Here is an 18,121-nt window from a genome sequence, read left to right on the forward strand (position 1 = left end):
GTGACTTGATTATTTTTGTTACAGTAAAAGTAAAGGTAGCTCAAGATTATCTTTAGCGCCCCCTCCTTGAGGTATTCTATATCCGCCACTGTCACCCTGTATAGTTCCATCGACAACTAGCTTTGACTCACATGATAAAACAGAGCCAGAGAAGAGTGTAAAATAAAACTGTGGTAACGGCTGCATTACTTTTGTGTGTCATTTTACACTTTACCATAATATTTGTTCTTAAAATTTTTATATGATTGTTAATTGAACAATGCACTTTCTGAAAGTCAGTTATGTTGTTTTCACGTGACTCATCATTCCTTTTTTTTTGTTTTTAAGGAAAGTCTCTTGAATGACTATGACAGTCTATTCGTATAAAAATTAACACTATAGTACTGTATGAGATTTGAAATTTCTTCATACTGCTTTCACTTGCAATGGAAATTATTTTCATCGAACTACCTATGTCTTCGTATGACTCTTCAACTATTTTGGTCTCAGGTAATATTAAAAACTACTGAGATGCACAGGGGTAAGTTTTCTACCTTCCTTGACAACTCAAGTATTTAGATAAAGCTTTATTAGGGTGTTCAATTATTCTTCATAGCAGTTCATATTCTGTCAACGTATTACCTTCTGCAGTACATCTCAGTTTATAAAAATAAAATAAAAGATCTGAATGTACAACGTCGCGAAAGAATTCGTTGGCATTATGAAGTAGAAAGACAGGAAAAGAAGGAAACTCTCAGCGAAACGATTGGTCTCGAATACGTACTTTTCATATCTTACCTTAGCAACTTTCGGAATTTGAAATATGTCCCTAATAATATGAGCATTCTTATTAGTGAGAGATTGCAAGACTTACCTGTCCCGGGGTCTTCTCCCACGCACACGGACATTTTCGCAGCGGGCCGGGAACCGTCACAACTGACCTGCAACATAAAGCAGGCGGCGCAGTGAGATAACGTTTTATCTCTCACCCGTAAACACGGCACGCCACTCTCCGCGCCAGCGTCCACACCTGAAAGAGAAATTTCACAGACGTAGACGCCGTCAGACAAAGACAGCGCTGTAGGATACGGGGCCAACGAACCCTCCGTTGTCGACACAAGACAAAGATAAATCAAATTATATTCGTGAGAAAACGCTGTAGTTTTTTCCATTGACTCTAGTAGCATCTCATAGTATTTGTATATGGGCTCAGTGGTTTATTCCAGTTGTGACTGGATGACTTAAACAGCGGAAGTGCACATCCCGACATTATCCCGGAATAAAGGAAAAGTCATTTGTGCGTTCAAGGTCCTGTTAGAAGCATGCAGCTGTTATCTTACTCTAATTATAACTGTATTGACGATGATGGTGGGTTTCGCAGACTCAACATAGCGGTTATTGGCGGTTTTATTAACATATTCCAAAACAAATGTAGTTAAAATAATGTAAAAACTAACAACTGATACCATAAAAGTATTGATGAGAACTCGGATAGCCGGTCGAAGTGGCCGTGCGGTTAAAGGCGCTGCAGTCTGGAACCGCAAGACCACTACGGTCGCAGGTTCGAATCGTGCCTCGGGCGTGGATGTTTGTTATGTCCTTAGGATAGTTAGGTTTAACTAGTTCTAAGTTCTAGGGGACTAATGACCTCAGCAGTTGAGTCCCATAGTGCTCAGAGCCATTTGAACCAGAACTCGGATACCACCTATCAGTCGCTCAAATGCACGTCCAATTCACTTTCTTTCACACTAAACCTAAAGCTCTTGATATGCCAGTGTATTAAAATTTAATGTTAAAATAATACACAAACATATGAGCCTAAAATATTAAGTTAAGACAATGGACTGGCAGATCATTTACGTAAAAGAAATGGATAAGCCAACCGCCTGGGAAAAACAAAATTCTTCTAACAGTTCATGTGGATCGTATCTTAGAACACGTACCACATTCGTCTCATCTTCACCTAGAATGAAAGACAGATTAGTTGGTAAAGCAGCTGCTGCCCTGTTATCGTGATATAAGATATATTCTTCTAAAAATGGCCTACGTAAATCTGTGTACCAAAAGCACATACTGACGAATCCTGTAGCTGAAGATGGAGCCTACACATCACATGAAAATTACATCTATAAGGACGTCAAAATTGCTTCCAATCTTTCGTGTACCCGAAAAGAGGAACACCACCACCGGATTGTTGGATTGATCAAACACAACTTGGTGTCCCTCACTTTCAGCCATGTTGCATAGCCCTTTGTCTCAACAACGAAGTGCCGCGCGGGTTTAGCCGAGCGGTCTTAGGCGCTGCAGTCATGGACTGTGCGGCTGGTCCCGGCGGAGGTTCGAGTCCTCCCTCGGGCATGGGTGTGTGTGTTTGTCCTTAGGATAAGTTAGATTAAGTAGTGTGTAAGCTTAGGGACTGATGACCTTAACAGTTAAGTCCCATAAGATTTCACACACATTTGAACATTTTCAACAACGAAGTCACTGCACTTAGCGAGACTTAACGCAGTGCCACTGTATATTTTAAACAAGCTACTTTAGCTGCTGCGTCCACCACTCCCTCACTCAAAATTAACACATGCTCTGGTACCCAGCAGAACATCATCGTCTTCCCAAGGATTCGTAGGCGTAAGAGCGTGTCCTGGATGAACTGGACAGGTTTCTCTGCTGGGGACGTACACCGGAAATCCTGCAGTGCTATGAGGATGTAGAAGCAGAGCTAGAATTTCGTAGCTCGAATGCAGCTTTTCCGCTCCAGAGTCCTCAAGATCACTCTCTCCTCTGCATCATAGGTGGTGGCTTCAATTGGTAAACTGATCTTGAAGACATGATCAGGGAAAATCAGTGAGCATTAAAATTCGTCCCACATCATTATAGATTGGTATGTGGGTACGGTGTTAATTTAAAATATTTTAAAATAATGCTTCAAAAATGTAATCTGAAGTGCAGTTTCTCTTGTCTGAGGTGAAATCACATTTAATTCAGGACATCGTTAATAAGCAAGGTGGACGCCAACTCCAATCCTGGATGTTTCTTTGACCTATTATGAAGTGTCATATGTATATCTGTACCGTGTGGTTGAGTTCTGTCACTCGCGGCTGCGGAGGCACGTTATGCGAGAATGTTTTTTTTAGAAATGGGGATGTCATCAACCTCATAGTACAAACAGATGGCGTCTGCTGTCGAAAAAAGAGTACAAAGTATAGTTCTGCAGAGCAAATGAGAAATGTCCTGCTCGGTCCCACTGTTTTAATTTTTTTTTTTTAATTGCGCTAGCTACCGTTCCACAGCGAAACATAGTCTACAGTCGTTGATCTACGTAAAAACTACAAAAGTGTCCATGATCTCGAATAAATAAATATATATCATTATTTATGTCATTAATCTCCCAACTTGCAATGTATGCGGCCGGCCGAAGTGGCCGTGCGGTTAAAGGCGCTGCAGTCTGGAACCGCAAGACCGCTACGGTCGCAGGTTCGAATCCTGCCTCGGGCATGGATGTTTGTGATGTCCTTAGGTTAGTTAGGTTTAACTAGTTCTAAGATCTAGGGGACTAATGACCTCAGCAGTTGAGTCCCATAATGCTCAGAGCCATTAGAACCATTTTTTGCAATGTATGCTGAAATAAGCTTATTGCTAAAGCTGAAGTTACGCACTACTGGAACTATGTTTCGCTACCATTTCGGTCCCACTTTCCATTTTCGCTCAGCCCAGCACCCACGGGACGTCTCGTGTCATCAATTACTTCCTGCGGGATCCAGAGCCTAGGCAGCACTTCGTCCTCCTCTACAGTCCTTTTCCCATTGCAACAGGAACACTGCTGCTCACATTTTCGGTCCCTGGTTAGCTCCATGTCCTCCCACTATATTTTTGTGCGCATTCGAAGTAAAGTTTGCGACAATGTGTTAGTCAGTTCACTCAGAGTACTACGTTTGTTTTCATTTCTTAATTCTACGTAAACCGTAAGGTTCTGAAGAATTGCAAATATTTCTGAATTTCTCCCTTAGCGGCACTTTATAATCCTGTATCCAGGAGATCATGTCTTCCCACTACTTCATTTATTGTCATCTCATCTACATGCGGTATCTTAGGCATATAATGTATGAAAGTTAAATATCCTGCAAAAAAGTGCCGCGTGTCCTTTGTTGGACTGAGGTTGTAAAGTTACATGTATAATTACTCCTTGGCTATCGACATCTGTTTCTTACACGTAGCGGCCTTGCGCAGCAGCTATTCGGCCAGGGGAGCCCCAAGTGATCGAGAAGCTCGGTTTGGTGCCAACCGTTACGAGTGGTACGGAAGGCAAGAAGCAGTGGGCAGTAGTGGCTGGATGTCAGGCGTGGTTGGACGATACATGGCCTCATGCCGTGAGAAGTTCTATGATTCCATTAAATGTTGCAGTAATAGAGGACGCGTTTGAGAACTCATCAAAATTAAAAGCGAGTCGTTAGCAAAGATCGGTAGAAGCAATGGTTACCTCAGAGCAGTAATAACAGGTGTGAACGTCAGTACGTGTGCCTAGTAACGTCAGGAATATGTACATTGCCATGCACTAGAGGCAATAAACGATTCGGTTATAAGAAGTCAGCGTCTCTTTTCGAATCCTCTTCATATCTATTTGAACTGAGTGTGAAGACTTGTAATGGTGGTTAGACACTGGACTCGCATTCGGGAGGACGACGGTTCAATCCCGCGTCCGGCCATCCTGATTTAGGTTTTCCGTGATTTCCCTAAATAGCTCCAGGCAAATGCCGGGATGGTTCCTTTGAAAGGGCACGGCTGACTTCCCTCCCCATCCTCCCCTACTCCGATGAGACCGATGACCTCGCTGTCTGGCTCTTTCCCCAAAACCAACCAACCAACTTGTAATGGCAAGTCTGGTGATTTTGATAGGCACACGGTTCCATTTTTAGTCTTCAGGTGCATCTTCCTTGGGAGTAAGATTCCCGTTGTATGCTGTGTAGCATAAACATTAGTTCGATCGCCGTGGTTATATCAACAAAGCTGGTTTTAGAGAGGAACTTGGCCGTGATACACACGAATAAGCGAGTAGGTATCTTACAACGGGACCCAGCTGCCTCCCTTCTGCCACGCATTACGCCACATCATGCACATCCCTATCTCTTACCAAGTTGTCGCACATTTCAGCCAGCATCCAGTTGTTACATTCGTTCTGCTGATTGGCAGTGTCCCGAGGATATCCCTAAATGTCTAGTGATTTTTTTTATCTTGAGCTGTACTGTTCCTTATCTGTAACTCTCTCAAGGTGACACGTATAACGTCTGCAGCACTTTCACTGGAATAGATCTGTAAATTAGTGTAATACTTTCGGGACACCACGTTACAGCACTCACAAAGCTTGTATGGACTCAACTTGCTGCAGATAATGCACATACACACACCTGCTCCGAAATTAAATACGTTCCTCAATATGCACAAGAATATTTTTCAAGATATGCAATGGCAAGCGGAAGTAGTAAGTTTTAGCCATCTTCTGAATGAGGGCTTTTGTTTCCAAGCACCCAAGTATATTGTTTTCGCTCTAATGACGAGGCAGGAGTGATGTTCTCCACAGCCCAAAAGTTCTCCAGTTGGCGCAATATGTTGATCTGAAACATCATCTGGTCCCGGCGGAGGTTCGAGTCCTCCCTCGGGCATGGGTGTGTGTGTGTTTTTGTCCCTAGGATAATTAAGGTTAATTAGTATGTAAGCTTAGGGACTGATGACCTTAGCAATTAAATCCCATAAGATTTCACACACATTTTAACATTTTGAAACATCATCGAACATTGGATAAACTTGTTACCACCACCAAAGTCTTCCCCAATGTAACACTGTTTTCTCCTAGCACTTTAGCGGCTCGGTATAAGACGAAAAAACTGTTTCAGAGACTAAGTAGTTGCCCACAAATCAGCGACGCAAAGTCAACTATCTGAATCGCCTCACTCGATGCATGGAGCGATGTATACCATGACGATTCATACTGAACAGTATATGTGGATGAGCACGCGTGTGTTTGTGTGTGTCTAACTGACGGATCACTTGTTTGAAAGGCAGATTAGAGTTTAACAAAGACATCGAGGTTATCAGAGACAGAGCACAAGCTCAGATGTGAAGTGGCTAGAGAGGGAAATCGACCGTGCCCCACCGTGCCCCACCGTCGTGGCATTTGCTTTGAGCGACTTAGAGAAATTACGGAAAACCAAAATGTGGATGGCCGGATGGGGATTTGAATTGTCGTGCTCCTGAATGCGAGTTCAGTGTGTTAACCGCTGCGCCACCTCGCTAGGTCACTTGTTCCATCTGCATGGTCTGTGAGTAACTGGTTTCAACACGACAACATATGGGCAGTGGAGCAACTGGCTCACATTCTTGTCTTGAAGCCACTTGAACAATAAGGCAATGTTTTGGAACGTCAAATTCTCTCCAGATTACGAAGAGTCCTATCGACATGTAGCTTTATTATGGTTCTACGTAAAAAACGAACCAGGCAAACTCTTTCCAGCTGATCGCAAGTATGTGTGCAAGGTTGGATGCTATCATAAAGGTAGAAAAACTATTTCTTAATTTTTTGACCCACTTCACACGAGAACGGAAACTTCAGCTACAGTTGCATGCACGTGTTACAGTACTTTTCTCCTTTTAGAATATATGATTGGAAATTTTCAGAATCCTGATTACATTTCTTCTTCGAAATTCAATACTGTATGAATCGATCAGCTACTAATTTCAGAACATTACTCGGACTGGCTCCAATACTGAAAGTACAGGAATAAAGGACAGTTTCTCAAAAAATTTTAACAGCTTAATCCAAACAAAAAAAATGAAAAATTATTTTATATTCAACAATTTCTTTTCTAGTGGGCCCGCAGCATGCATAAGGTCGAAGAACGACATATTTTATTTTTGGTACAGGTTTCTGCTGCCCTAGTGATTTATTTACTCCTAGTGGTTACAATGTTACACGACGAGCTCATTTCGGCTGTTTACCATTGTCAAGCGTACCTGTGCGTACGCCTGTGTTAGTTAGTATATCTACGTGGACATTACGCTTACGTCTTAACTGAGATGACGCGGTCCATACTGCATCTTGGAGCGTAAGCATCTGTTGTCTTCCTGTTATGTTATGAACACTTTCATTTGTGTGATCTCGGTAAAATAATGTTGGCAGCTTTTTGACAACTCTGGTTCCAGCGATGCTATACTTTTACAGTGGAAATTATATTTTGAGGAAAGTCAGTTATTATGTTTAATTCTACACAAAGAACAAAAAGGACACACAATGAACATTTTATAGGAAATGGAAATTTACACTTACACAGAAAAATATCCAGAAGACATCCGTAATGAACAGATTTCAAACATAAAAAATACCTGGAAAACTTTATAGGTATCATAAAAAATAAAATAATAAATTATCACAACAGATACGCTACAAAATAATAGAACATTTGTTATTTAAGTAAAACCATAAAGTACTGTCTCTGAAAATTAAACGTAATCACTGACTTTCCACGAAATATAACTTCCATTGTAAATATACAGCATCGCTAGAACCGGAATTGCCAAAAAAACAGTCAAAAATTATTTTACCGGCATCACACAAATGAAAGCGATCATAAAGAGCAGAAAGTCAACTGATGCCTACTCTCCAGACTGCAGTATGGGCCGGTTCGTATCAGCTAAGACGTAAGCATAATGTGCCATACGTAGACATAGAAACTAACATACACGTAAGGAACAATATTATAAATGGCTCTGAGCACTATGGGGCTTAACTTCTGAGGTCATCAGTCCCTGAGAACTTAGAACTACTTAAACATAACTAACCTAAGGACATCACACACAACCATGCCCGAGGCAGGATTCGAACCTGCGACCGTAGCGGTCGCGCGATTCCGGACTGTAGCGCCTAGATCCGCTCGGCCACTCCGGCCGGCAACAATATTATACCTATTATAGCATCTCCACAGGTACGCTTGATAATGGTAAAACACGGAAACGAGCTCGTCGCGTAACTTCGTAATCACCACGAGTAAATAAATCAATAGCGCAGCAGAAACCTGTACAAAAAATACTACATTAGCTAAACTACCTACTTTTTGTCCCCTCTCTAAAATAATACACTATGTGATCAAAAGTATCCGGACACCTAGCTGAAAATGACTTAAAAGTTCGTGGCGCCCTCCATCGGTAATGCTGGAATTCAATATGATGTTGGCCCACCCTTAGCCTTGAAGACTGCTTTTACTATCGCAGGCATACGTTCAGTCAGATGCTGGAAGGTTTCCTGGGGAATGGCAGCCCATTCTTCACGGATTGCTGCACTGAGCACAGGTATCGATGTTGGTCGGTGAGGCCTGGCGCGAAGTCGGCGTTCCAAAACGTCCCAAAGGTGTTCATCTACATCTACATCTACATCTATACTCCGCGAGCCACCTTACGGTGTGTGGCGGAGGGTACTTATTGTACCACTATCTGATTCCCCCTTCCCTGTTCCATTCACGAATTGTGCGTGGGAAGAACGACTGCTTGTAAGTCTCCGTATTTGCTCTAATTTCTCGGATCTTTTCGTTGTGATCATTACGCGAGATATATGTGGGCGGTAGTAATATGTTGCCCATCTCTTCCCGGAATGTGCTCTCTCGTAATTTCGATAATAAACCTCTCCGTATTGCGTAACGCCTTTCTTGAAGTGTCCGCCACTGGAGCTTGTTCAGCATCTCCGTAACGCTCTCGCGCTGACTAAATGTCCCCATGACGAATCGCGCTGCTTTTCGCTGGATCATGTCTATCTCTTCTATTAATCCAACCTGGTAAGGGTCCCATACTGATGAGCAATACTCAAGAATCGGACGAACAAGCGTTTTGTAAGCTACTTCTTTCGTCGATGAGTCACATTTTCTTAGAATTCTTCCTATGAATCTCAACCTGGCGCCTGCTTTTCCCACTATTTGTTTTATGTGATCATTCCACTTCAGATCGCTCTGGATAGTAACTCCTAAGTATTTTACGGTCGTTACCGCTTTCAATGATTTACCACCTATGGCATAATCGTACTGGAATGGATTTCTGCCCCTATGTATGCGCATTATATTACATTTATCTACGTTTAGGGAAAGCTGCCAGCTGTCGCACCATGCATTAATCCTCTGCAGGTCCTCCTGGAGTACGTACGAGTCTTCTGATGTTGCTACTTTCTTGTAGACAACCGTGTCATCTGCAAATAGCCTCACGGAGCTACCGATGTTGTCAACTAAGTCATTTATGTATATTGTAAACAATAAAGGTCCTATCACGCTTCCCTGCGGTACTCCCGAAATTACCTCTACATCTGCAGATTTTGAACCGTTAAAAATGACATGTTGTGTTCTTTCTTCTAGGAAATCCTGAATCCAATCATAAACCTGGTCCGATATTCCGTAAGCTCGTATTTTTTTCACTAAACGTAAGTGCGGAACCGTATCAAATGCCTTCCTGAAGTCCAGGAATACGGCATCAATCTGCTCGCCAGTGTCTACGGCACTGTGAATTTCTTGGGCAAATAGGGCGAGCTGAGTTTCACATGATCTCTGTTTGCGGAATCCATGTTGGTTATGATGAAGGAGATTTGTATTATCTAAGAACGTCATAATACGAGAACACAAAACATGTTCCATTATTCTACAACAGATTGACGTAAGCGAAATAGGCCTATAATTATTCGCATCTGATTTATGACCCTTCTTGAAAATGGGAACGACCTGCGCTTTCTTCCAGTCGCTAGGTACTTTACGTTCTTCCAGCGATCTACGATAAATTGCTGATAGAAAGGGGGCAAGTTCTTTAGCATAATCACTGTAGAATCTTAAGGGTATCTCGTCTGGTCCGGATGCTTTTCCGCTACTAAGTGATAGCAGTTGTTTTTCAATTCCGATATCGTTTATTTCAATATTTTCCATTTTGGCGTCCGTGCGACTGCTGAAGTCAGGGACCGTGTTACGATTTTCCGCAGTGAAACAGTTTCGGAACACTGAATTCAGTATTTCTGCCTTTCTTCGGTCGTCCTCTGTTTCGGTGCCATCGTGGTCAACGAGTGACTGAATAGGGGATTTAGATCCGCTTACCGATTTTACATATGACCAAAACTTTTTAGGGTTCTTGTTTAGATTGTTTGCCAATGTTTTATGTTCGAATTCGTTGAATGCTTCTCTCATTGCTCTCTTTACGCTCTTTTTCGCTTCGTTCAGCTTTTCCTTATCAGCTATGATTCGACTACTCTTAAACCTATGATGAAGCTTTCTTTGTTTCCGTAGTACCTTTCGTACATGATTGTTATACCACGGTGGATCTTTCCCCTCGCTTTGGACCTTAGTCGGTACGAACTTATCTAAGGCGTACTGGACGATGTTTCTGAATTTTTTCCATTTTTGTTCCACATCCTCTTCCTCAGAAATGAACGTTTGATGGTGGTCACTCAGATATTCTGCGATTTGTGCCCTATCACTCTTGTTAAGCAAATATATTTTCCTTCCTTTCTTGGCATTTCTTATTACACTTGTAGTCATTGATGCAACCACTGACTTATGATCACTGATACCCTCTTCTACATTCACGGAGTCGAAAAGTTCCGGTCTATTTGTTGCTATGAGGTCTAAAACGTTAGCTTCACGAGTTGGTTCTCTAACTATCTGCTCGAAGTAATTCTCGGACAGGGCAGTCAGGATAATGTCACAAGAGTCTCTGTCCCTGGCTCCAGTTCTGATTGTGTGACTATCCCATTCTATACCTGGTAGATTGAAGTCTCCCCCTATTACAATAGTATGATCACGAAACTTCTTCACGACGTTCTGCAGGTTCTCTCTGAGGCGCTCAACTACTACGGTTGCTGATGCAGGTGGTCTATAGAAGCATCCGACTATCATATCTGACCCACCTTTGATACTTAACTTAACCCAGATTATTTCACATTCGCATTCGCTAATAACTTCACTGGATATTATTGAATTCTTTACTGCTATAAATACTCCTCCACCATTGGCGTTTATCCTATCCTTGCGGTATATATTCCATTCTGTGTCTAGGATTTCGTTACTGTTCACTTCCGGTTTTAACCAACTTTCCGTTCCTAATACTATATGCGCACTATTTCCTTCAATAAGAGATACTAATTCAGGAACCTTGCCCTGGACACTCCTGCAGTTTACCAATATTACGTTGACTTTTCCTGTTTTTGGTCTCTGAGGACGGACGTTCTTTATCAACGATGATAATGTCCTCTCTGGTAAGCCGTCAGGTATTTTATCGTTTCGCCCAAGGGGGGGTCCCTCTAACCTAAAAAACCCCCGTGTGCACGCCACACGTACTCTGCTACCCTAGTAGCTGCTTCCGGCGTGTAGTGCACGCCTGACCTGTCTAGGGGGGCCCTACAGTTCTCCACCCAATAACGGAGGTCGATGAATTTGCAACCATTATAGTCGCAGAGTCGTCTGAGCCTCTGGTTTAGACCCTCCACACGGCTCCAAACCAGAGGACCGCGATCGACTCTGGGCACTATGCTGCAGATATTAAGCTCAGCTTGCACTCCGCGTGCGATGCTGGTTGTCTTCACCAAATCAGCCAGCCGCCGGAAGGAACCAAGGATGGCCTCAGAACCCAAGCGGCAGGCGTCATTCGTTCCGACATGTGCTACTATCTGCAGCCGGTCACACCCAGTGCGTTCAATAGCTGCCGGAAGGGCCTCCTCCACATTACGGACGAGACCCCCCGGCAAGCACACCGAGTGCACACTGGCATTCTTCCCCGACCTACCCGCTATTTTCCTAAGGGGCTCCATAACCCGCCTAACGTTGGAGCTCCCTATAACTAATAGGCCCGCCCTCTGTGACTGTCGGGACCTTGCCGGAGAATCGGCCACTGGCCCAACAGGCGAGGCATCCTGTGGTGGCTCGGAAACGATGTCATCACCACTAGGAAGCACCCCGTACCTGTTGGAAAGGGGTAACGCAGCTGCCACGCGGCCAGATCCCACCTTCGCCTTTCGGCCAGGCACGCGCGAGCCCACCACTGTCCGCCATTCACCCTGGAGTGATGGCTGACCGGTAAGATGCTCACTGCCGGAAGACGCAGCGACATCAGGGGTTCCATGCGATTCCAAGGCCACCGAAGTAGGCATAGGTCTCACCACAGTTGCCCCAACGCCACTACGAGCCGACGCCTGCGCCTCGAGCTCGATGAGCCTAACAGACAAAGCCTCCACCTGCCCCCGAAGAGTGGCCAATTCTCCTTGCGTCCGCTCACAACAACCACAGTCCCTACACATGACTATGTTTACCCTACAAGCGAACGGTGTACTCGCCTTATTAGCAGCAGGAAATCGAAGTGCTCTCTCACTGACGGTCTAACCGACACTGAGCTGTTCTAACCAAACAAACAAAAGCCTGTACGATACGAGGGTCGATAGCAACGGCGATACTGTACACTACACTGTTATTAAAATAAACGGTTGTGTCTAGTAGGCACTCAAACACGCAAGAAATTACAAAAATAAAATAGTAACTACCCAGATAACTGAAAATAAGTTGTACCTGTTTGAAGCTCGCAAAAATGTGTAACAAGCGAACGGTGTACTCGCCTTACTAGCAGCAGGAAATCGAAGTGCTCTCTCACTGACGGTCTAACCGACACTGAGCTGTTCTAACCAAACAAACAAAAGCCTGTACGATACGAGGGTCGATAGCAACGGCGATACTGTACACTACACTGTTATTAAAATAAACGGTTGTGTCTAGTAGGCACTCAAACACGCAAGAAATTACAAAAATAAAATAGTAACTACCCAGATAACTGAAAATAAGTTGTACCTGTTTGGAGCTCGCAAAAATGTATAACAAGCGAACGGTGTACTCGCCTTATTAGCAGCAGGAAATCGAAGTGCTCTCTCACTGACGGTCTAACCGACACTGTACGATCCAGGTCAGGACTCTGTGCAGGCCAGTCCATTACAAGGATGTTATTGTCGTGTAACCGCTCCGCCACAGGCCGTGCATTATGAACAGGTGCTCTATCGTGTTGAAAGATGCAATCGCCATCCCAGAATTGCTCTTCAACTGTGGGAAGCAAGAATGTGCTTAAAATATCAATGTAGGTCTGCGCTGTAAGCAAGCAGGTGCTGAGCTGTGGTAGTGCCACGCAAAACAACAAGGGGTGTAAGACACCTCTATCAAAAACACGACCAAACCGTAACACCACCGCCTCCGAATTTTACTGCTGGCACTACACACGCTGCAGATGACGTTCACCGGGCATCGAATCGCCACATTGTGTACCGTGATTCGTCACTCCACACAAGCGTTCTTCCACTGTTCAATCACCGAGCGGGGTGGCGCAGTGGTTAGACACTGGACTCGCATTCGGGAGGACGACGGTTCAATCCCGCGTCCGGCCATCCTGATTTAGGTTTTCCGTGATTTCCCTAAATCGCTCCAGGCAAATGCCGGGATGGTTCCTTTCAAAGGGTACGGCCGACTTCCTTCTCCGTCCTTCCCTAATCCGATGAGACCGATGACCACGCTGTCTGGTCTCCTTCCCCAAATAAACCAACCAACCAACCACTGTTCAATCGTCGAGTGTTTACGCTCCTTACACCAAGCGAGGCGTCGTTTGGCATTTACCGGCGTGATGTGTGGCGTATTAGCAATCGCTCGACCATGAAATCCAAGTTTTCTCACTTTCCGCCTAACTGTCATAGTACTTGCAGTGGATCCTGATGCAGTTTGTAATTCCTGTGTGATGGTCTGGATAGATGGTTCAAATGGCTCTGAGCACTATGGGACTTAACATCTGAGGTCATCAGTCCCCTAGAACTTAGAACTACTTAAACCTAACTAACCTAAGGACATCACACTCATCCATGCCCGACGCACGATTCGAACCTGCAACCGTAGCGGTCGCTCGGTTCCAGACTGTAGCACCTAGAACCGCTCGGCCACTGATATGGAGTACCTGGTAGTACCTAATATGAAAAACTTATGTTTTTGGGAGTCTGCGGATACTTTTGATCACATAGTGTACTTTAAAATGCAGAAAAACTGAGCTTCAGACAATATTTCATTGTATTTCAGGTGCCACAGCGTCATGTTCATTTCCTATTAGCCACGTTCTGAAGTTATCAACTTACCAGTTCGTTAAAGCGTGAAGATAATATTTCATATCCTTCAGAGTGACTCTTGTGTAATATGCAAACAATTTTTTTTATTCGTCAGTCATTATTGTTGACAGATTATTAACATGTGTGACGAAAGTAGTGTTTGAAGAACGGTACCCAAAGGCGACCTCATTTTACAGCGCCCCATTCGGTTTCAGATCTGTTAATTGGTTTCTGGGAACAACTTTTTGTTTACCGCTTTATAGATATGAAATGAATCAGAGTAACTTGTACAGGCGCTGTGAGAAAGTACTGACGGCGTTCGGTAGTCTTTAGGTAACAGTAAACAGAAATAAGTTGGCATTAGTGGAGACGCTGCAGTATCAGATCCAGTAGAACGTAGCTCAGGATATACACACTAACCTCATTTCAACTTTTCGGAACGACTGGAAGTATCCCCGAATCATCTCTACGTTAGAAATAGTACGAAGCCTCCTGTTTACTTTTAACACGTTATGAATCTTGCCTGAATATGAACAGTAAACACACACAAGATTTCCGGTGCGAACAAATTTAGTTTTTGAAACAACATACAACTAAAAACAAAGCTTCGGTAAACTTGACAACTCGTGTGGACCTGGAAAGAGCGTCACGGAAGCGTCGTCAGTGCAGCAAGCGCTCGACCAGAACGAGCAGCTAGCAGCGACCGGGCGCAACGGCGGGTGGCGACTCGCATGGCGAATCACGCCTTCCACTGCCGTCACTGTGACGTCAGCAGCCCGGCAGCGTGGCCTCTCCTGCTCTTCACGCATTATGTGTGTAATCATTTGTCTGCACTTCACCACGAAGCCATCCGCAAGAAATTTAAATGCAAATGTATGATCCACAACATTATTCACAGACATCCTACACAGAACCAAACAACTGACCCATTGCAGTACGGTGACGCATCAGAACATTCGATAACGAGCCCCGATGTTTTTCTGTGAACACAAGCAAACACACACACAGACGTATATGACAGCAACTGAAAGCAGTGGAAAAAGGAAGAGCTTAGAGTCTGAAGTGTTGTGTCTAGACAAGACAGCCTACACACAATGAGAGGAAGCCGAAAGGCACGCGCTTAACAGGCTGGCGTGAGGTCTGAAACAGGATACGTAATGAATGCTATAAAGAAAAGTACGTAGCTTCTGGAATACTTAACTTTAATTCATAATTGTAGAACATCGCTCTTGATTGTACAGAAGTATAATAGCAATATCTGCGATCACTGACAGTGGCGACACGCGGGTCCGACGTGTACTACCGGACCGCGGCCGATTTAAAGGCTACCACCTAGCAAGTGTGGTGTCTGGCGGTGACACCACATGAAGTGTTTGGGTGTCGTAATTACACACTTGTGAGATACTGAAGTAGGGACATCTACCTATTAGGGCCACAGATAAAATATCGATATTTTTTCCAAAATATTATAGATACATTTCGGCGATATTTTTTTCTCCGATATATCGATATCATAACAGCAATATCGGGTGCCAAGATTTTTATTTTATATTATATCTTTTCCACAACATATTTCAAGTTACTCTTTTGAAATTGTAGTAGAACATAATTTTACTTTCACTGTGTAAGGAGTCTTACTTCTTTTTGAGCTTTCATCACGTCCATTCTTTCTCTTTGACTGTGTGAAGCAAATATATGTGGCACAAAAGAAGAAGTGCGGTTGTACAGGTGGACGGCGGTGTGAATGGAATAACAAGTTTTCTGACGTGAAGAAAGAGCACACCAGTTGCGTTAAATACCAGAATTTTAACGCAGCTGGTGTGCAATTTCTTCACATCAAAAAATGTTCAGATGTGTGTGAAATCTTATGGGACTTAACTGCTAAGGTCATCAGTCCCTAAGCTTACACACTACTTAACCTAAATTATCCTAAGGACAAACACACACACCCATGCCCGAGGGAGGACTCGAACCTCCACCGGTACCAGCCTCACAGTCCATGACTGCAGCGCCTGAGACCACTCGGCTAATCCCGCGCGGCTTCTTCACATCGGTATTCTTCAAAAGCAGTTGCTGGGAATGACGAACAAAAATCTAAATGACAAGATTGGTCTTTGGGTGGGCGGAGACGTGTGAGGGGAAATGCTGACGTAGTCGGCACTTGGTGCTGCCAACAGAAACTGCAACGTTTAGCTTCACCACTCAGTTTTGACACTAAAACTGGCGTTGGCACAAATGAAAAAAGCAGGAAAGTCGTCATGAAGTGTTCCGGACAAATCCGTTATGAGACGAAACGGAGCGACGGACCCATCGGACACCTTTTATTGTGCCACTTACATGCAGTTACCATTGTTAGCAAAGTGGTTAGTGTCAAGCGTGAACGTGTATAGTTTTCTTTCAATTCTTGCTCTAAGGGCGATAAGCAGGCAGTTAGTTTGTTGATGTACAGGATATCTAATAATAAATCAGTATTTAAACATACAACTCTAAAACCGGCAGTATATTTACAATGTGAAGCCGATATATGTCTGTGTCGGTACGTCTATTTTTCCCAGTCGATATATCGATACTTTATCTCGGTACGTCGATACCCGATGATGACACACTTTTAAATAATGATATATCGTATTCCCGATATTTTTAAAAACATCAACAGCCCTACTGGTTCAGATGGTTCTGAGCACTATGGGACTTAACATCTGAGGTCATCAGTCCCCTAGAACTTAGAACTACTTATACCTAACTAATCTAAGGACATCCCACACATCCATGCCCGAGGCAGGTTTCGAACCTGCGACCGTAGCGGTCGCGCGGTTCCAGACTGAAGCGCCTAGAACCGCTCGGCCACACCGGCCGGCAACAGCCCTACTACCTAGTAGGCTAGCAAGTAGCACTCCCTTTCGTCCTAATGACGGCGGATACACATCTTCCCATGGATTTTACGATAAATCGAAAGCGGTAAAGTGTCGTTCTGCTCCTTAACAGCTCAAACGGAACAAAACAATCGAGGAGACTAATCGGAGGCGGATACAGGACGCATAAGTTTTCCTAGATGCGCTCAGTACTGTAGTACTAAACCACCATCACGTCCCTGGAGTGGTCCATATACAATTCTTAGACAATTCAGGTGTGATATTGTTTTACATTGTCTCGCTGGATGTTCGGGTCACATGCCAGGCGCTGCAGACGAACAAGCTGATGCACATGGCCTGTGTAACGCCGCTTCGTTTGGACGAAAAATGAAGAATATAAAAATAGTACCCCAAAGCCCAAAAGTTCCAAAAAATCAAGTTCCAAATTTCGTAAAAAGGAAAAAAAAAACAAAGTTCCTTTTGGAATAATGTTGCTTCAATACAAAAAAAATTCAGTACCATGTAGCTTAGTGTTTTGAAAAAGAAAAAAGAAAAGAGATAGAATCCCATTATTTTCAAAATAAAATCATAGTAGATCGCAAAGTACCGTAATTAGAAATCACGGAGTAGGACGAACTCAAAGAATACTCCTTATGAGTACTCTTTGAGAATCGTGTGTAATACCTAAGAAAGAGCCATGCATTATTACTATGTGACGAGAGTTTGCCGGAGCAAGTCGTACCTCAGCGTATGCTCGTATACGTGGGCGCGACGAGATTGTTTTTTAAACGCTAAAGATTTGCTATCTACTACGACGCACTGAACTTGTAAGAAGTAAATCAGTAACTTCAAATAGGATATCACGTAAAATCCATATAGTGAAAGACTCGAAATTGTTTTAAATTGAATATTTTCAATAAAAGGCTGGACATTACCCAAAATTAGAAACTATTAATGATGGTCCGATATAGAGACTAAACTTTGAAACCGAATTGTGAGAAAAGAATTAACTTTCGTAAAATCAGTTAATGGACTCTGGAACTTGCATAATATCTTGGACTGAAGTATACGTCATTAATTCCACTCAGATAGGAACAGCTACTTCCTTACGGCAGTGTTAGGATGTGAAAATAGTGCAATAAACCAGCATTCAGTGTTATTA

The 18,121-nt window shown here is 43.5% G+C and overlaps 1 protein-coding gene across 1 annotated transcript in view; it reads right to left on the reverse strand.

Moving 5' to 3' along the window:
- The window catches only part of LOC126470118 (KN motif and ankyrin repeat domain-containing protein 3), a 400,202-nt gene that overhangs the window by 279,558 nt on the left and 102,523 nt on the right, over positions 1–18,121 (reverse strand). The window contains exon 2 of the mRNA XM_050097722.1: positions 854–920. Within this exon, the coding sequence (XP_049953679.1) occupies positions 854–887 (34 nt within the window). The 5' untranslated portion in view covers positions 888–920. The remainder of the gene's footprint in view (positions 1–853; positions 921–18,121) is intronic.

This window comes from Schistocerca serialis, chromosome 3 (genome assembly GCF_023864345.2).
Source record: "Schistocerca serialis cubense isolate TAMUIC-IGC-003099 chromosome 3, iqSchSeri2.2, whole genome shotgun sequence".
Classification (NCBI taxonomy): domain Eukaryota; kingdom Metazoa; phylum Arthropoda; class Insecta; order Orthoptera; family Acrididae; genus Schistocerca; species Schistocerca serialis.